The sequence below is a fragment of the Hippichthys cyanospilos genome, chromosome 14, assembly GCF_059441005.1.
Source record: "Hippichthys cyanospilos isolate Australia breed blue-spotted pipefish chromosome 14, RoL_Hcya_1.0, whole genome shotgun sequence".
Classification (NCBI taxonomy): domain Eukaryota; kingdom Metazoa; phylum Chordata; class Actinopteri; order Syngnathiformes; family Syngnathidae; genus Hippichthys; species Hippichthys cyanospilos.
This window is the reverse complement of record NC_142382.1, coordinates 16,681,423-16,702,478: the sequence shown is the minus strand read 5'-3', so window position 1 is coordinate 16,702,478 and position 21,056 is coordinate 16,681,423. Positions and strand designations below refer to the sequence as shown.

At 40.5% G+C, this 21,056-nt stretch overlaps 2 protein-coding genes across 2 annotated transcripts in view; both read right to left on the bottom strand.

The window, feature by feature from the left end:
- Positions 1–8,055: 8,055 nt before the first annotated feature.
- On the bottom strand, positions 8,056–14,256 carry LOC148413163 (creatine kinase, testis isozyme-like). Its single transcript, XM_088432864.1, has 8 exons — positions 14,087–14,256; positions 10,609–10,796; positions 10,390–10,544; positions 10,192–10,324; positions 9,949–10,120; positions 9,765–9,888; positions 8,471–8,660; positions 8,056–8,401 (listed from the first exon to the last, which is right to left on the bottom strand). Exons 1-8 carry the CDS (start codon positions 14,107–14,109, stop codon positions 8,223–8,225), a joined length of 1,164 nt encoding a protein of 387 aa, XP_088288990.1. The 5' UTR covers positions 14,110–14,256; the 3' UTR covers positions 8,056–8,222.
- A 3,394-nt stretch (positions 14,257–17,650) lies between these two features.
- alk (ALK receptor tyrosine kinase) overlaps positions 17,651–21,056 on the bottom strand; it is a 229,022-nt gene continuing 225,616 nt past the window's right edge. Inside the window, exon 29 of the mRNA XM_088433659.1 lies at positions 17,651–20,359. Within this exon, the coding sequence (XP_088289785.1) occupies positions 19,343–20,359 (1,017 nt within the window). The 3' untranslated portion in view covers positions 17,651–19,342. The remainder of the gene's footprint in view (positions 20,360–21,056) is intronic.

Genomic DNA, 21,056 nt, shown 5'->3' with positions numbered 1-21,056 from the left:
GATGAAAAATGCAACAGCATTGCCTTAACTTATTATTTTGGTCACTCAAATTCAAGTTTGAGTGACTCGAGGTCAACATGCTCATTTGCATCATAATAGCTGATATTTGACTTTCTTAGACCTTCAAATATAAATGTGATAAAAATCAAGCCAGTGCCTCATTTAAAAAGAGAGCACTATATAGTATCATTTTTATTTGTTTCTGGTTCAAGAACTTTATAGCCTTAAGGTGACATCTCTGACTGACAGAAAGAGGGTATTTGTGAGTTTTGTAACTAAACATCTTTACTGAAATCTAACCCACACCAGCGCTTCTCTTTAGCTGTAGCTTTTACAACTGCAGTTTGTCAGCATTACATTAGCATCGACAGCACCCCAAGGTTAAAAAACTTTCCACTTAGCTCCTGACTTTGTCTTTCTGCTGCTTCTGCTTGATCCACTGTTTGCCAAGTTCTGACATTTCTGTCTCACTTTTGACAGTATTTCTTGTGTGCATTCATCTGTCACCGTGACAACCTACCACCTTGCTTTGATATTGACATATTGATATCTGAGGCCTTAACTGCACCTCATGCTATTTCGGAATCATCCAAAACAAGAAATAAGTATCGGTACTTAATAGTAATATAGCTATTTTAATTAAGAATAACATTTTTGTTTCAAATGGCTATTGTGCCAGTTTTGGATGAGCATTTGGATGCTGGACTGCTCGCCAGTCGATCGTGGAGCACAAATTGACAAAGAAAAAGTTTAAAAAAAACATACCTTACCAATTCATCCTCAGTTAAAACAAGAAGCATTTTTGGTTCGATTCTGGTTTGATTCTGTAAGGTTGTAAGTGCCCAGAGAAAACCTTTCATCAAAATCTTTTGTCAATCCATTTTCTATAGCCACTTATCTTCATTAGTGACATTTGAGTTACTTCAATTATTGTTCGTACCGTAAAGTGCATTGATTAAAAAAAAAATGAGTGTGAAATTAGTGCCTTTCCCAAATAAATGTTCAGCAAAACTGGTCTGGAAACTACCCCGTCCCTAAAGTCTTGTGTGAAATGTTTTATTCAAACAGTAAAACAAAAAACTCAATACTGTATCACAGTGCATAAAATTGCACCTGTTGGAGAGGACCCAAAAACCTGTACTCAGTTACACACACAGCCTGGATGAACAAACGAGAGAACCCTCTTTATTGCTGCAAGACTGGCTCATGAAGTTTTTTGGTTACATACCAACATGGGTCAAATCATTCCATTACACTGACAGTGAAATCTAACCATAAATGGAAAAACTTCCGGACTCTTGTCTATCAGTTCACCACAAGTTCAAAATCACCCTCCATCATTCCCCCCTTCAGGGTCCTTAGTCCCTGAGCCAAACGAAAATGGTTAATAACAAATATAAAATCATATAAATAAACATCAGCCCGTTCATTTATCCAGTCAAAGTTCCGAAACAAGCCTCCAAAAATATATGTCCATCCATGACCTCTAGTCGAGAGCAAAAGAATATGCCACGGACAACGTTCTGTCCTGGAACCAAGACAGTGAGTTTGTGAGTAACAGTCCAGCTCACACCGCCCTAAGGATTCTTGTGTCTCAGGCCTTGTCTACATGTAGCGGGGGTTCTTGCAAACGGGCAGTATATGTCTCCGTTTTGCCCTATTTGCTATATGTGGCTGGGCTTTTTTTCCCTTCAAAATGGGATGTTTCAAAACCAAAGTGGAGATTTTCCCAAGCCTCCGGTTTCGTGGTTGCGTGTGACCAGCTTCAACAGGGATTTGCGTCATTGCGCTACTCTTTTTCCTGCCGAAGACCCGGAAACCGATCGTCGAAGGCGGAAGTTCTTTCTGATTGGACACGTTAGAGACAGAAGTTCTTTCTGATTGGACAGAGTTTGTGACATTACCGCCGCCTAGCGACTTGGCATGCTTGTACACGAATTTGAAACCGCACAATGCGGTTTTATATAGTCGCGCCTTTTTAAATAAACAACGATACAGAGGGGAGCCTGTGCGGATTTAAATTAGCCAGTTACATGTAGACAAGGCCCTAGTTTATCACAAGTTCCAAATCACCCTCCATCACACCATCTGCTCTTTAAATAAAACCTCAAATAAAAAGCGATCCATGATGGGAAACCAAAGATCTAATGAAGACCTTATAGCAGAACTGAAGTGTGTTTCCGAAGCACAGCTGGCATTTAAGAGACTTCGTGTTGCTGTAACAGCATGTAGATACCACAAGATGGCGCAAGAGAACCACTATCAATCACGTCAATCAACACTTCCCCAAAGTCATATATGCTGTGACAGAGGCTCAAATGGAGCAGCAGAGCTGCACTGTGACAATGTTAATCTCTTACCTTGATTTCTTCGTAATAAATTGGAATTCCAAGTGTAAACTCTAATTGTTATCATGTTTGGTCTGGTACAAGCTTCACTCTAATTAGACTTCTGGGTGCGGCTGATATAACCGCAGCTCTCCGTGAGACTACAGTCCAATGGATGGGAATAGGAAGGGACAACAGTACAGTTACTGTATTTTTAATCATTTAAGATTTAAGTAAATGTGTGTAGTGCAGTAATATTTGTATCAAATACGTAAAGTATAAATACATTCAACATTTAAAATAATTAAGGTACCCACAGACACGTGCATCAAAATTCCGTCGGGGTGAGTCTACTTCACGTTTTTTCACTTAGGGAGGGTTCTGGTCCCCATTAACCGTGGAAAAAGGAGGGATCTCTGTATTTGGGGTTACTCTGATGTAACCAGTGATGAAAATGAGTTTGACACCCTGACTGTGAAACCCTGCATAAAGAAGATGATGTTCTGTGACTCCAAATCCATATATTATCTAAAAACATGAATATAAAATAAATTATAAATTGGACAGTCACAATTTTATCAAGAGATGCTTAACAGCCACATAACCTTAACAACAAGTAAGGATTAAATAAATACAAACATCTTTATTTGTAATTAATTAATCTTTGTGAATTGGATTCTACCAGCGTCTGTGCATCAAAACCAATTCAAAGGGAAGGGTTCTTTCAAATCAACTGTTGTTGAAATGTTTATTTCTGCCAGGAGAGGTCCCTTGCTCTTACAGAAGCTTCCAAAAATGAAGCTATTTTCCAAGCAATTGGCCCCAAATAACCACAAATGGCCCATAAAAGCTTCATTTGCGCTTCACTAAAAATGCACATACATTATCCCTAACATCAGAGCGTGATGAGCTATTTTGCCATTCCATTCTGCCATTCTCTGCTTGACTCATGCCAAATGCCAATGACTCGCAGATCGACTTACTTTGCCTGGTAGCTTGGAGTGACGTCATCTAAACATGCATTTCGTGCTATACATGTGACAATAATTCTCTACAATCTACAATATTCAACTCAAACATCAGAAATCAGTTATGCATTCAAAGACGGAAATCCACGGACGTCAATTTGTGTCTCGTTAAAGGTGTACAGTGTGTAAGATTTAGACCGTGTTTCATTACGGTGAGCAGGAGGTGCTGGAGGTGCTGCATTTACCATTGTCGGTAGCTATAACAAACATGGTTTTCAATTCCTAGTCAGGGGGACAAAAATTTTAGAGTTGTACTCACACAAGACAATTCAAGGTCAATACATTAGAGTGGAACTCATACGAAGACAATTCAAAATCCAAAACAATCTAGGGTCGTACTCGTATGAATGGTTAAACATGCACACGTCTTTTGACTGTTTTACATCATGCTACAGTACTTGTATTTTGTTTGCATTGCGTGTCACTTGCCTTGCGGGAAAACTGGCAGAAAAAAAAAAAAAAAGTTTCAAAGTCGCAACTAAGTGGCCGATACTGTGATAAATACTGTGTTGTTAATTCTGCACAGTAATTACTGTATTTTTCCGAGTACCAGTTGACCTCGCTTATATGTCGACCCCCACGTTTTTTCTCCAATTTGGATGAATTTTACACAATGTAATTTCTATTCTATCCCTGACTTAAGTAGTTACATAGATCATGACTTTTCAATTACAACACAAGGTGTGTGTTATTAAAATGACAAAATTACGGTACTTTTAAACACATTTCTTAATCTTATATCAAATAACATACGGGTGTGGTTATGGGATGAGCGGAAGCAAGACACATGCAAATGCTGAAACTAATGTTGCAACAATAAAATGATTTGAAGTTTCAATGCTTGTTTTGACACAATTGAATATCAATTTGTCGAAAAGCCCTAAAAGTCATCATCACTAGCTCTGTCCAAATATCTCCTTCCATTTAACTTGATTTGCCGATCATCTTACTTGGGACATTCTTTACCCAGGTGATGACTGTTGTGAAACCAGAGCGCGGAAGGCGCTTCTCTGTTTCTCTTCCCACCTGCCGACATCAAGCACATGTTCACAGGCTGAAGGAGACAAGTCAAGCCATCTTCCTTCTCATTAAAGTCCACTGGGAAAATTATGCACTCCGCCTTGTTGTTGACAACAAAGAGGTAACAAGGCGGCGCTTGACAAAAGTGCATTTTTACAACGTTCTGTGCAAACTCTGTAAAACAGATGCATGTTGTATCAGACTAGAGGTACAATACACAGTAAGTATTCCCAACTACGGACCTCTTGTCGAGCGAAAATTTCCAATCCCAGATAAAAAAAAAAAAAAACAGGCATTAAATTCCCTACCATTTTATTACATTACCAATTGACTCCCTCCAACGGAACTTCCGTTATCTGGAAAGCAGAACCTTTTCGGAGAACCATTTTCACTGCAACACAGGAAGTTCCCATTCCATAAAACGAAGAAGTGTCCGCTCCTCTTTTTAATCCAATATCATTGGCTCCAAAGGGTGACATTTAAGTGACTCTTTATTGTTATGAGTTTGGCTGTAATTAAGAACGAGTACAATGCTATTCATTCACGTCCTATAAACCGTGGTGTCCGGAAACAGAAATGACCGTGAAAGACGGACGATGAAATTTATCCAACTGAGCTTAGCAGGAGACGCTCAAAGTCGGAAAGACAATCAAAAACAAGGAATTCATTCTTGCTTAGTATTCTGGCAATTTACCTTCTTGGAGGAAATTCCTTCTTGCTCGAAGCACAAAACTCACCAGACATTCAACTGGACTGTTACTTGCAGTTAGTAACACAAGTGTATGATATGCAGGCAAACATTTTCATAAAGCAAGAAATGAAACCAACTAACAACTCAAATAGAGTAATTTTTTTCCCCAAGATGGTCAAAAGTCAACATTAAACTACAACACTGAGGTTAAGTACGGTTGAGTACTGCACTGTATTATTTTATAAACAGTACATCTTTTGGACCATGTTTTTGCATTTTCCAGTTCATATACAGTACATGTTCTAAATACTGTATTTTTTGATTCGTAAAATGTTGTTGGACAGTACATTTTTACCTTTTATTGCTCACGTTACACATGTACTGTATTTTGTTAACATACGTGAACGTTCAGACAGGACATATACCATTGTTTACCTCATAAGGAAATTCCGTTATGAGGAAAGATTGGACAACGCAAAAGAATTCCTTATTAGAGAATACTTACTGTATATACTTATTTTAGGACTAAAAAAACGACCCTCCTTACATGGGGGTTGAAAATGAGGAAAAAAAAACTTGACTTGTACTCTGAGGAATACAGCAGTTAAAAAAGCTAAGTAAATACTGTACATACCAGGTAGGCCAAGTTCTTCCTCCATCTTTTTCCAAATCAGGTGAGTGCTCTCATTTACAGTAGCTGTTTTTGTATTTAAAGCTCTACCGGCCTTGTTGTACTGTTCTGGGTGCCCGCAAACTGGCCGCCATGATTTATTCCTGCCCTCTCGTGTGTGACATTGAACATTCGCAAAGCAGACTGGCCGTCGTGATGCGAAGAGGTTTTTTAACAAAAGTTGAAAACAAATTAACAATTGGGAACAGGACAAATGAGCAAAATTTCACGTTGCGTCCCTGGCAAATATAAAGTGCACATAAAATATGAACTCATCATTAACGCCACACTAATCAGAGCCCTCAGCTTGTTTCTTTCTTCACACAGATGGGAAGTCGAGAGTCTCGAACATTCTTTTAAGGCTGCTGGCATTTGCAAGTTCATCTTTTTGCACAGCCATGCTGGATTCCCCTGGTTTGGTAACAAATAGGTTGAGAATCCATTCCTTGTCAGTTTGTGGGTCCTTTTTGTTTGGGAAGTAGTCCTCGAAGTCCTTACAGTTCACTATTTCAGGTGCTACGTTCACATTGCAGGGATTAATGCTATATTGTTTTTTTGGGGGGGTGAAATCTGATTTATTTCTAAATAAATGCGACCTGTATGTGGGATGTGCGCAAATGCAAAACACACCTATAAAAAGTGAAAGGCTTCAACGCATGGAGATTTTTTCACACTAGGCGGGTATTTTTGCACATTCGGGTTTTGTTGAGTTTTACTGTAGGTCACTGGACTGACTTTTTCGACAGGCTTCATAAATTGGTGCAGCGGCAAAATGAAGCCATAACATTTGGCGCTTACATTGATGTTTCGTAGCAACAGTAAAAATGGTGTACATTGCTTTTCAAATTGCAGCCTTTTGTGGATTAAAAAAAATGTGAAATCAAAATGACCACTGACCTGTAGGATTTACTTTGGTCTCATGTTGTATGTCACCTAAACCTGGTATTTGAACAGAGGTGTTTTGACTTTTATATCAACTGATGTCTTTGCAATCTTGTCCTTTTCTGTTCGCCGTTACTTCATATAACAGATGGCGACAGCCGAAAGGCTACTCTCTACATTAGTAGTGACAAGGAATATAAATTTAGGGAACCTCCACAACCTTTGAAAGCGTCTGGAGGATTGCTGTCGACGTCCATGGATGATTTCCCTCAGAGCTGTAACTTAAGAGGCAATGCTTCGATGTCGCTTTAGACATACATAACTCTTAAACAGGGTTGAAATGCTGGATCCCACTTGGTGGTTGTGTTGTCTCATGAGCAACTAGTTGAGCTTGTACAGGACCATGCACTTAGGGAACTCATACACTTAGAAAAAAGGGGTATGTAGCTGTCCATTTTTGTCTTCCAAGGAAGGATCCTCCATTCACAATTAAACCCCTAGGTTTATGGTTAGAAAATGTACACAAAAGTAGTATTTCACCACATTTTGCTTTGCATGGAAGGGCACAAGCAAGCAATTACTTGTTTCAAGTTGCGTGGCAAGTCATATCATCTTGTTTAGTCTAAATATTGCCAGTCCAAATGTAAAACAAGAAAATTGTTCATCACAAAACAATAGTATATTTACCGTTCATTAAAAAAAAAAAAACAACCGAGTCTGACTATTGCATCAGGGGTGGACAGTTGGTCCACCTCATGTCATGACGCATGAAACATGACATTTATCTGAAGCCAGCCATGCTTAACCACTAATTTCTCATCAATTGAGCATCCAGTATTGCAGAAATATATTGATTACAGATATATTGTGCTGGGTGTTACTATAGATTACACTGATAGTACTAAGTAGGGAAATTACTACAAGATGCGGGCACCGATGAGTGGATTTCAACTTCTGAGTGGGAGTGGGTTACAACTTACAAGGTAGGTTGCGTTGTCCAATTTCTCGTGAAAGTGGAAATGAAAAAAGAAAATCTAAGCAGAGAATTTAAGCAAAAACAATCTTCTTACACCCAGGTGCCACAAGGACAGACCTGCCAATCATGTGGAGGGACACATCCACATTCCAGTTGCAACCACACCCATCTGATGAGTACAAGCATCAGAACCCTAACCCTGTTTGTGGACTAGTACTGAAAACTTGCACTATTCTGCCGTGCGCTTGCTTTTAGAAATTCTTTATCCTGTCGTTCGATGTTGATGGTAGGTGTCTGATTTTCTGTGCCACTTAACTCGAATCGTTACGTTTTGCTAATTTGCGGGAATGACCCAACTGGTTACAGTAGGATTGCGCAGTGTCTGCTAGATTTATTGGTGAAAACTAATTTTGTCGTGTAGATAGAGTCAGTGGAGACAGAGCTTGTGGTATTTCAAAGGGTTAACTTCGTCTCACTTTTTATTCAGTGTTTTGGTGAAACAATTGCATTTTAGTGCATCCTACAGAAATAACGTTTTAATACATATTCATGAACCAAAAAAAGGGATGAGTACATGCTGTAGGACAAGTCATTTAATCAGATTCTAAGAAGTTGGGATAGGGCGCATTTACTTCTGGGTGGGCATTAGCTCCTCAATGGACTCCCCTGCCGCCAGTTTCTTTTCCATATCTATCAACAGCTTGACGCCGTCGACGACCATCTGCACCAGCTCCACCTCAGAGAAGCCCAGTCTGTCGGCATTTGAGATGTCAAAAACTCCATCCACGGCATCGGTGTCCACACCACCTAGCGGATACATTTCAAGTTACAGAAGTGACTAATGCCAAACTTGAATTAAAGCAAAAGAATATCTACCAGTTCCACGTTTCTGCAGCCTCAGTTTTTTAAGGACATCTTCGAAGTCTGGATGTTGGCTCATGTTTGGTAGCTTCACATGCACACCGGCGCGAAGACCAGTGCCCAAGTTGGATGGGCAGGTTAGGATGTAGCCAAGGTGCTCATTCCACATGAAAGAATAGCCTTTGTTCTTGAACAAAGCTTCAATCTATAAAGGACATCATCGTTATATAACCCAACAAACCTTTAATTGAACACAGCTTCAATCTATAAAGGACATCACAATATTATATCATCCAACAAACCTTTCATTGGCAATCTCTCCATTCAAAATTCTTTATGTATTCAAAATCACCTGCGGATCCATTTTCAACACTCAATGGTTTAAATCTAGGGGTTTAAAGCTGGAACTGTTAAAACCATTCAAAACAGTGTAATGATTTGAAGGGAATGGGAAAGGTGTGAATACTGTTAAATTTAGAATGTTGAGAACACCCCAGTAACGAGGTTGCAGGAATACCTTAAGTTCACGACTACAAATGAACTTTTTTTTCATTTTGCCTTTGAACCTCTTCCTGATCTACGTCTACACCATGGCTCACTGTCACAGTCCCTTCGGGCACCGGATAGCAAATTGGTACCAGGCCTACAGCCTGATCTAACAGGTTGCAGAGCGGCGGCAGGCAAAAGCCACGAATGCTGCGGCCTGTTCGGACCCGGGAGCTCAAAACATATTGTTGAATCTTACAACAATTATACATATATTACATTTACATTATGATTGTGTCTTCAGATACATGTCATCCAACCTAAAACTCTCTACCTTGTCAGCGACAAGAATTATCGTCATGTAAAATATTTGTCTGCGAGTGACTTATTTTTATGAATAGTGATGAGTCATGGCCAGCACACCCTTGACTTTGAAGCTTTTTGAGCACTGTAGTAATTGAGTGTGACAGGTTGATGGGAGCTTTGCTCTCGATAGCAATGAACGTCATTGGGTTGCTTTTCCCGATAACGCTTGGCATGGTCCTATTGCTGTTTTAAGCAAATTATTCTATAAATCAATTGTGTCCTATATTCTTAAATCGCAGAATGTCAAATTGAATCAAAATGAGTGATCTGGACATGCGAGACATCCCGACAGATACGGAACGAGACGTCCCGTTACATTAGCGTTAGTCCGCAGAACAGGAAGTCACTAGATTTGTCGCTTGTTGCTTTTGACAAAAACAAAAAAAAGTGACAGAAAGGCTTCGGAAAGTAGTCAACAAGTTGGCACGACCGTTTTTTGTGTGGGAAACGTACAAACCTCTGTGAGTCCGGTGCAGAAGCGAGTAAACACTTCCTTCAAGTTACCACCCTTCTGCATAGAGATCACTCGTAGATGGTCCTCTTCGTTCACCCACACCAAAAATGTCTTGTTTTCATTATGCCTGGAAAGATCATGGATGCCACCATCTTTCTTTTGTCACGCGCATAAAAGAATGTCTTACCAGATGCCTCTGGCGTCAGGCCAGTCACGAGCCATTCTTGAGGCCAGCAGCAGAGGGGACACTGGCTTGTCAAACAGCAAGTGGTCGTCGATCATCTGCTGCTGCTCGGCTTCTGACAGCTCTCTCAAGGAATAGTATTTCCCCTGCAGATCTCCAGTTAGCGAACCCAGGACTGCAGAAAGGGCAATCGAGTTCCCATCGCATCGGCACAGAACGCAAGCTCAGGTGTTTGCTCGTCTCTACCTTCCACGGCGAGCTTCTTCACAGCGCGCCTCTCCCCTCGTCTGCAGAGCGGCGGCAGGCAAAAGCCACGAATGCTGCGGCCTGTTCGGACCCGGGAGCTCAAAACGTATTCCGGGTCCAGGTCATCACCGCCCTTCGAGCAAAACATGTTTGTGTCTAGGTCTAAATCACCATTGGATGCCGCGTGTGGTGCATTACAATGAGGTTTTCGGGGTTGAGGTCAGTCTTATGCATGTCTGTCGGTTTGTATCCTCCATGTCTATCCTCAATGACCAGGTCAAGCAGCTCTTTGAAGACCTCGTATGACTCTTCGTCTCCAGCAACGCAGCCCACCGTCATGATGAACGGGTGACCTGCACAAATCAAAGAATGCAACATTAGACGGCGCAAACGGATTCATGAGCGGCAGATTATTACCTGGATTATCCACTCCTGTCTGGATGACACGATCAATAGTAAACCCGTTAGGCGTGGTCCGCTCCCTCAGTGTTTTGTACATGTCCATGTTTAAGAACTTGGCCATGTGGTTGTTGTGTTGACTGAGATCTGGGAATTCATCCTCTGCTTTCAGTCCCTTCAGCTGAAGGTTGGCCATTTTTTGACAGCTAAACACACATATACACACATTCTGTGAGGCGAAAACAAATTCAAGGCGCTGGAGATAATGTGCAAACATACAGCTCTTAGTATATCACATATATTGTGTACGGAAAGATGCTAACAGGATGGATTGTGGAAGCAAGTCAAAAGATTTTTCGATTTATGCCGTCCAAACACAGCATCAGGATGAATACTGCATTTGTGAATGGGATGCAAATTACAAATGCGGAAAAACCAACATGCTTTTATTTCAGTTAACGGCCATTGTTCCACCTGTTGACTGAAAATGACATCAAAGTTGTTCTAACAGATGAACAACCAATCACATTTTACAGATTTTCTCACTTTGGTCAAGTGATGTCTGTGCCGTTATCTGAGCCCCGCGGAACTGTAATGTTCAATTTCCCCTTGAATGGATTTTGCGGCCTAATTCACATTTCACAAATACAATATTTGTCATAACGTTATAATAAATAATATAGACTAGTGTTGGCCTCATAGAACATTATTGTAAAGAAATTTTCATTTCCGCCCAGGGATGCTCGTTTTCAAACACATTTTCCCCCCAGAAAAAAACAATAAAAGATCATTTCAAGAATGACCTGTCTATTCCAATACAGCATCATTTATTAATCAAATTAATGACAATTTTCTCTGTCTAATTTGTAATTTCTACTTGGTGATGTAAAACTGCTCCAAGTGAGCAGTCGATACTTGTATTGGCCTGATACCTTGAAGGGCCAGGTATCGGCCCAGTACAAGTACCGTAATTCCCTAAATATAAGACATTTTTTCCCCCACATTAAGGCCAAAAGTATGTAAGTAAGTTCTATAAATGTTCAATTAAGGATTTGATTTTTCTTTTTTTTTCTTTCTTTTTTTTTTTAATTCGAGGACATTCAAGGATTTGCATTCGTAAGCCAAATAAGCCAAATTTTAAGATATAGATGCATATTTTTACACCGGCCGTATTCTTTCAAAAATAACCCCTGAGTGTCCAGGGATTTTTCACTAACCTGGCCTTACTATTACCCACCTTGGGCTGACTTTGAAAGGGTCATTACATCGTCAAATACAAATATTTATTTACTTTCAACCCCTCAAAATGTTCAGTGGCATCAACCCTATTCTTACATTTGCATATTTACAAATGTAAATTTAGATTCTCATTAAAAAGGTTAACACCTATTCAATGCTGCAGATTTTGCAGACAGGAATATGCATGTATAATATTGGGCGTTGCATGAAATAAAACGCTTCCCTGTAGCCAAAAAGCTTTTACTGCAACATTTAGTTATTGGATCAAAGCCTTTGCATTATGGGAGTCATGCTAAGTCATTCAATCAAGTCATTGAAAGGGTTGCAAATGTCATTAGTTGGCTGCTAGCGCCTCTCAGTGGTTTTGGGGTCCCAATACAAAAAAATTCTACTGCGCCCTGTTTGCAAGTTTCCGTTGAAAGGATTAATGCAAAAACATTGGGAAATGCATGATAAAACATCGGGTTTGTCTATGTCCAAATTGACAATGTTCATGATTCTTAATGGCAGTAAATGAGTCCGACATGGGCTAAATATGAAATCTGCTGGATGTCCCTCTCAACTTCCCTTTTACAAGCATTTACAAGGGACGGCAGGATGGCACAATGAAAGTCGACACATTATGATAATCTATGCAATATTTTAGCCTCCCACTGATTTTTTGTATGCTTTTCTTTTGATATCAGACATCAAAAACATCTAAAAGCCAATGTTGGGTCAAAATTTAACCCAGGGGTGAATGGTAATTGGATGGGCTAGATGGCAGAAGTCAGTTTGCTTAACCAGCGCGTTAGGTGCAGCTACCAACAGGTCGCGTTAGCTCAAGTGGTTTGTTACAGCATTTTTTTTTTTAATAAAAGAAGTGAGCAAACTGAACCAACGTCTGAGTCCATCCTTTTGAAACGCAGGACTATCACAGTAGTTTTCAAGAAGTGTTCTTGTAGCAAAGCAGTTTACAGTGAGGCCGCTACATGATTTGGTCTAGCATGTCGACCCAGATTGAAGCCTGTAGCCGACCAAACAGAATATCGAGGAGGTACAATATTCACATTTAACAGGCTCTTCCTGAAACTCTTTATAAGCTTCCCTACCGCACCCAGCTGCAAAACGCTGCAGCCACTTCCAACATCCCCACTCTCTCAGTCTGTCACAGCACTATGTTTGCAACAAATAACTTACAGATATAATCCTCAAAAGGTTTGTCCTGTTTTGCTAGAATTTTTATTGGTGGGTTTTTTGGGTAATTTCGGTATTTGTTGGGTGGTATTGGAAGGGTGCAATTTTTGTGTTATTACATGTATTATAGTTTGTGGGAGGGTGATATGCATGGCTTCATAGTCTTCATAAGTGGGCAGCTCCTTTTGCAAAGGACAATTGGCTAAATCTAGATATTTAACTGACAAAATGTATGTTTGTCATTTAGGGCGTGATTGCATAACAATATGCCGTCAAATCACTTATGAACTTGCTTTAAAGATGTAAATAAACATCCAAAGATTTGAAAAGACTCAACGTTCGTACTGTTTCAATGGTTTAATAATTTACAGTTAGTGCCAAGCAATACAAGGAATATTGTGTGCCCAAATGGCATTGCCAATGGAAGGGCCAATATTTCAGCGACTTTACGGACTGAACAGTTGAATGCCTCTTGATAGGGCACAGGGATGGGCCTATGGAGGAACAGGAACACAGAGCGCCACTTTAAATCGTATGCCAGCGGACCTGCCAAGATTCACGAAGACACTTTCTTGAAAAGCAGTGACTGAGCGCATTTTTATGCAGGACAACACTCCACAGCACGCATGGAAGCACTCCACAGTGTGGCTAGCCGGTAAAGGCCTTAAAGATGAAAGAATAATGACACCGCCTCCGGCCTCAACTGACCTCAACCCTCTATTGACAACTTGTGGGCACTTCTACACCAGATTTACAGCGTAGGAAAACAATATACTTGTCTAGAAGACTGTTGTTGCCGCTCTACAAAAAGTTTTATCCTTTTAAAACAAGTTCTTTGGATGGCTTGACATTATAATGATTACTCCTACTTACACATTTTAATTATGCATATCATTCTAAGCCAAAACCTGATTTACTTTATTCTATTTTTAGAATTAGACAACAGAACACTCAATTAGCTCATAAAAGCTTAATGAATATACCTTTCCACCTTTAAGTAATATTAATGATTCTGTAGGATAAAATACATTCATATATTTCTTTATATACAGTCCATCAAAGTAGAGTATGTTTAACTTACACTTGTTCAATCGTGTCTGACATGTTTTCCGTCTGCTTTTTTCACAGCTCCAGCACGAGTAATAACTTGCCACTCTGGGGAAATGCACAGACGTATTCGTCCAGTTGAACATTTAGGTACACACACATTTATATACATATACGTGTGTGCCTTTAAAGCCACGTCGTCTGCAGCATGGACTATGTGATAAACGTGACAAAATACGACGTGGGTGGACTTATAAACAAATCGCGTGGGTGACGCTCGCTTTGTACAAAACATTCCAACAATTGGGCGTCATTGTCGTTCTCTTAACAGTAAATCCCAATTGTGAAAAAACAAACTACGATAAAACCGCAGACTCCGTGTAACGCCTTTTAATGTTTAAAGCGAATTAAGAGCGGGTATGAATTGGTCCTAATTAAGTACAAAGTCATTCCTGTGTCATGTAAAGTCCATGACCACAAGGCGACGACATAGTTGCGCGGATGTAAGGCTCCAAGGGTTACTGTATTGCGATCACGATTGACTAAGTAAATCATTATAATTTATACGCTAGCAGTGAGGACGTTGATATTTATCAATTTTTTTTATCGATGATAATTATTTAGAATCCCACCTCAAAATGCAAAACAAAAGCAGCATATTTTGCAACCCTCTTGCTCACATTAAATGAGTATGTATACAATAAAGATACGTTCTTCATCTGGGCTAGAATTAAAGAGTGATTATTCAGATTTTTCTCATCATTTATGTAAACAAACCAAATGATTTTCATCGAGCGCAAAAATTGTTTTCCTTATTGTTCCTCTCCCAGAACCCTTATGACAGTGGTCTGCAGCAACCGGTCCATGTCCGTCCGTCCGTCCATCCATCCATCCATCCATCCATCCATCCATCCATCCATCCATCCATCCATCCATCCATCCATCCATCCATCTATCCATCCATCCATCCATCCATCCATCCATCCATCCATCCATCCATCCATCCATCCATCCATCCATCCTGTAGCCAGGGGACACCCTGAACTGGTTGCCAGCCAATCGCACGACACACATTGACAACCTTTCACACTCACAAACACACCTAAGGGTAATTTGTGTCCACATACCTATCATGCCTGTTTTGGGGAATGTGAGCGGAAGCCCACATGGGCACGGGAAGAAGATGCAACCTCCAAACTGGACGGCTGGAGCTCAACCTGCGGCTTCTTAAATGAGGTGGTTGTGCTAACCACAATAGATTTTTTTTGGAGCGCTCATGTTGCCTCTCTTCTGAGAAGTTGCAAAGAAGAAAAACAATTGGTCACCTTGAATCCCCTTTCTTGCAAATTGCTTCATCTGTGTATTTGCTTCTTAATGAGCTTACCAAACAAATTTTGTGTTGCAATAATGAATGCTAAAGGGTTCACATCAATAAAACAAGGAGACCCCAATTTATAACCCTGCCTAGTTTTTCTTAAACTATTTGCACACATTCTGTAAATCCTACAATTACATTTCACTTCTTAATTTATCACTGTCAGCTACATGATATATTTAACTCAAATTGCTGACCTGAACAACCAATGATTTAGAAAGGTAAATCTTGAAAATAATCAGAGGTCTGTCTTGTTGTGTTTCCAATTGATATCACTGGAGCGAGTCTCAATATATTTTTGCAGCAGAGGGATCTTTGAGCAAGTTTGAGAATGATGCAGCCTTTTCCATTCACACAGGCAGAAAGCAAAGCAGTTATTTCTGAGATTTTTTTGTAAATAGTGCAACACATTTGCTGTGAAGGTCCGCGAAAGAACTGTGCTTTTCTTCAAAATTCATTTTGCGTTTTAAATGAGATTTTTAGCTGTTTCAGCACAGGAAACATTTTCACATGTAAAACATCCATCCATCCATCCACCCATCCATCCATCCATCCATCCATCCATCCATCCATCCATCCATCCATCCATTTTATCTAGCCGCTTATCCTCACAAGGTTTGCAGGCTTGCTGGGGCCTATCCCAGCTGACTTTGGGCAGTAGGTGGGAAAGGCAACATAAATGATTATTTTTCAATGTTCTTTTCCTATTATCGATCACAGTATATGTAAAAGACTTGTACAAATATACAGATTTGATATTACCCTTGGCAAATGGTACAGTGCTCAAACAACATCTCTTTGGCAGCTCCATAGCTGGAAGAACTGGATTTCAAATGAAACAATTGCTTATGCAAAATGTTGCGCAATCCATGTTATCCTCCCTCAACAAAAATGATGGATGACCCCCATTTTGCAAGGTTTCACACTAATCCAGGTAGAAAATTTACATGGTGACTTTGGCATGTAAGCCACAATGCTCTAGCATTCAAACTCATTTTTATCGTGGGCCACATGGTAGTTATAGATCCTGTCAGAGAGCCAAATAAATTTTAAGTGTGTTTGTCATATACTTACCTAGTTTTGAAACCAGAGGCTGGTAAAAACTGTTCAAAAGACAGATTGGGAATAAAAAAAACAAAACAAAAACCTGTATTGTAGAATCAAAGCAGGTGTCTAAAACTCGTCTTTATTATGGGCCGCATTGTAGTTCTAGTTTCTGTCAGAGAGCTGCAATACATTTGAACTCTTTCAGTGCCAAGCATTATCTGAAAAGGCAACCTAGAGTACCAAACAATTTCAAGCATTTTGCTGCAGCCTTCAAGGCCAACAGAATATTGTGTTGAATTACTATGTAGACATTGGTGGTACCATATGAAAGATTGGATTCCATTCTTTACCTAGAAAATGAGAGTAAGATTCTTATCTTATTTCATTCTTTTGTATAATCAGTGTTTGAGAATGATTTGAAAGCTATTTTGGACAAAACATTTTTTTTAATGTGAAAAGACGTGTTTTCTGTATATGACTTTGACACAAATATATATTCTTTTAGTAGCATCTGAAACATCTCAACAGTCCTTCCCTTCAAAACATGAACAAAAATAGTGAAAATGCATTTTGGCAAAATAAGTTTTCAATCAATCAAGCACTGTTGTAATATACATATATTACAACAGTGCTTGACTGGCATAATATTAAGAGGAGTGCTGGCCACAAGCGTCATCTATCCATTCATTAAAGAAAAAATAGGTGATAAGAATTCTTGTGACCGGCACACAACCTAAGGATTTTACAAGACGAAAATTCTCGTCCATGGCACTGAAAGAGTTTGTCAGACACTTACCTCGTTTTGAAGTCAGAGGCCGATAAATACTGTTCAAAATACAGATTGGGAACAAAAAATTGTTAGTTTTTTGAAGACAATTTAGCCAAAAACTTGAAGTCAAATCAGCATAAAATGACCCCGGGCCTTGAGTGCGACACCTGCGCACAAGGAGTTATGTGTAGTCTAATCGTCGCATTGGAGAGGTTTTTTTTTTTTTTTGATTCAATATATTTATTGCCTCTGGACCCATTTAAAATCTTGGCCAGGATGGACTGAATCACTCATAGGAATTATATGATGCAGTCTTCCTTAGGTGTCACTACATAATGTAATTAGTTATTCATTACTACTAAAAACTGCCGTGACATTTATTTTCACATGAAAAAATTCAGCAGAAATATAATTATATAGCAATTTATTAATTTTGGCGAATGTCTTCCCGAGGGCAATGTACAGCATTTACCAGAGCCATAGTACAATACTCTTTCATTACAGTACTTACAGTTGCAGTTCAGTCTGTCTTTGTACAATAAAGGATGATGGACGGGCTACAGAGATCACAAAGTGGATAGAAGTGATACACCTACAGACATACTATCTGCTCCTTGACATGCGACATCGTGCCGTTGCTTTGCAACAGATGGACTGACGCGCTTGCCAAACACAGTCAAACAACGTATATTAAAAGTGACAAACATTGTCAGTCGCTGAAACCAACGACTTGCGGCTCTATTTGGCAGATCCGAAATGGAACAGGAAACTCGGATTTTAAGTGTTTGAACAGAGGGAGCAAAAGCAGTTTCTGCATTCATACTTATTTGTATTCCACAACAATCATCAGTCATAAAAACAAAATACAAAAAGAATTGTATATAAATGTTGGGGTGTTTTGAGATAACAAATTTGAAGATTCACATTGATTCAGCAAAATCCACTACGTTTCTACAACCACAGACAAAAAAACAAAAAAACGGAAAGAGCGTTTTTATTTTTTAAAAACTGCAAAAAACAAAAAAAACAAAACAAGAGCTTGCTGTCTTCAACACAATGAGGTCATGAGCACAAGATGCCAGTTTGCTGGAATTTTACAGCAGTAGCGGTGACTTATTTCAAGTCAAGCAGCGAGAAAGCACAAAACAGATTGTTGCTGAGGGTGCCTGTTAATAAATCTCTGGTTCACCTGCATCGGCTTCTTTGTTTATGCATCCACTATAAGAGGGCACCAGAATAAATACGGGAGGTTTTTTTGTGCGATTATTGTTTGTTGAACTTTGAAGAGTTTATAGTTTTTTTTCACTTGATATGTTGTTCATTTCAAACAGCTTAAAACACGGAGTGAGACTAAAATGACGCAGGGTAAGTTTACTTGTATTTTGAGCCCGTTCATTGATCATTTATAGAGGCACATCCAAATAATAAATAAACAAACGAATAAATAAACAAGCAGGCAAGCAAAACATCAACAATCACATTTTTTGTTTTCCTTTCATTAGAAATGTCTTTGTAAATCCAACATATGATTCACAAAAATTAGAAGACAACTGCCAAGCTTTTTTTTTTTTCTATGTGAATGATGTGAGCAATTTCAGAGTCCCGCAATAGAAATGAAACATGAGGCTGGCAGCAGCAACTTTAAAATTGGTCTCTTCAGTCATCAGAGTTTGTGAAGTCTGCAGTCGTCGTAACTGTCGAGGTTTAAATCAGAATAATCGTCCATTGTGGTGGCGCCCGAGCCACCAGTTAGTGATGCAGAAAAACCTTTACTTTAAATATTTGTTATAAACTCCCTTCTGTGAGGTCTCAGTCATGCTCCCTTTACGGTGAAAAAATACATTTTCTGGACTCAAAAACTAGCCTTTGAATTCAATTTGTCATCCAGTGTTCTCTGATGTGCTTTAATGTTCAATTGGGGATTTCACACTTGACGGGTTTCTCCTAATAAAAGCTTCGCGGATTGAGCTCTTGCTCATGGTTAAATGGTTGTTTCCAAACCGCAGGGAGAATCCAGATGAGGGTAAGATTTGCCGTAGTGTAGTCCTTCACACAGTCGCCAGAGACGGGGAGGGAATTGAACCGCACAGGCCTGCAGGCTAAAGCACAGTTGCGTTGTGACCCTCCATTCTGGGCAGCCGGGTGTCCTGCACCGTCCCCATGGTGACTAACAGCGGTCGGCTGTCCTCTGATAACCCCGACCGACCCAGTGACACCGATGCGGGAGCCCTCTGGTGGGCTGCAGACGCGCTCTGGGTACTGGCCTCCACAGGCATACCTTGCTCTTGGTAGCCGTAGCCGATGCTCCCGCAAGGGAAGCGTCTCAGTCTGTACAAGGGGCCGGGTGGCAGAGTGCCTGAATCTAAGAGAAGGGGGGATTGGGTGGCTGGTGGGGGAGGTGCTAACAGGGGCCTGCAAAGACCCTGCTGCTGCTGCTGCTTATGGTGCAACATCTGAAGTTGGTGCTGATGTTGAAACTTATGCTGGAGCCCCATTGAACCGGCCACCTCGGCCACAGTTCGTCCCACATGCTCCTGTCCTTCTCCGGGTACCCTGCCGCTGGTGCCGCCCACACCCAAAACCCCACCCACGCCCGCTTGCCTCTGCTGCTGCTTCCTCTGAAGCTGTTGCAGGAACCAGGATCCATAGGTGGGGTTCCAGAGACTGCTGCTTTTCCCATTGTGGCTCTCCTTTTCTACTGGGTGACCCTGGTTGAATGCCAGGTTGACGTGGCCCCCCTCGGGTCCCGGCTGGGTGGGCCCCTTGGCAGTGAGAGTGGAGGTCGCTGCAGAGGTGACAGTGGTCGTCGTCGTCGTCGTCGTCGCGGAGGTCTGCGTGTGAGGTTGCTGGTGCTGAAGGAGGTAAGCATGGGGCTGGGACGACGTCTGTGCTTTGGCCTCGGACGCCGCGCTCGTCCCGCTTGTGTGCTCGGCTCCTCTGTGGCTCTCCTCTAAGTGGTAACGTGGATGTGGCTGCGCATGTTCCCCGTCAGGCACTTGAGCATTTACCAGCACGGTAGACCCTGACGTTTTGTCATGGTGCACAGGTGCACACTCCTCGTCCTCCTGGACAGGCCCGTACTCCACAGGCAAGGGCATGGTCACCACGTCAGGGTCCTACAACATTTAAATGAGATTGTTAATAATTACACTGAAAGAGCAACAATTTTTGACAGACCCCCTTCGAACCTTTTGCCACATTTTATCTTTGAAACACAAGTATTATTTTTTTTGTGAACTGAAAGGCAATTCATTCAATATGTGAAACTTCTCTTTTCATAAATAAAAATCAGAAAATTGGGACATGCAAAAATGTTCACCTCCCCCAAGTCCATACTTTACTGTGATTACAGATGCAAGTCTCTTGGGGTGTGTCTCATCAGTTTCGCACAGCTAGAGAATGAAAGGTTTGCCCTTTCGTCGGTTTGCCCATTCTTCCTAGCAAAATGGCTCCGGATCAGATGGATTTGATGGAAAGTGTTTGAACGTTTTCAAATCTTTCTAAAGATTCTTAACTGGATTCAGGTTTGGACTTTGACTTGGCCAGTTTGACACCTTTTAGTTTTGAAGCCCTCCATTGTAGATTTTGCTTTATGTTTAGGATCATTGTCTTGTTGGAATGTAAACCTAGTATCAGGTCTATTGTAAACTCAAACAAGTTTTCTTTCAAAATTACCGTAGTTTCTGCACTATAAGGTGCACCTAAAAGCCTTAATTTTTTTTGTAAAAAGCTGATGGTGCGCCTTATAATCAGGTGCACCTTATATATGGATCAATATTGAGATTGGGATTCGTAGATGAGGAATGAACTGAT

Excerpts from the sequence above, each read along its gene's own strand:
- LOC148413163 (XM_088432864.1), bottom strand. The coding sequence starts at position 14,109 with ATGTCAGACACGATTGAACAAGT. Across the intron at positions 9,889-9,948 it reads CCTGACGCCAGAGGCATCTG|GCATAATGAAAACAAGACAT; the intron begins GTAAGACATTCT and ends TGATCTTTCCAG. Across the intron at positions 8,661-9,764 it reads TCTGCACCGGACTCACAGAG|ATTGAAGCTTTGTTCAAGAA; the intron begins GTTTGTACGTTT and ends TGTCCTTTATAG.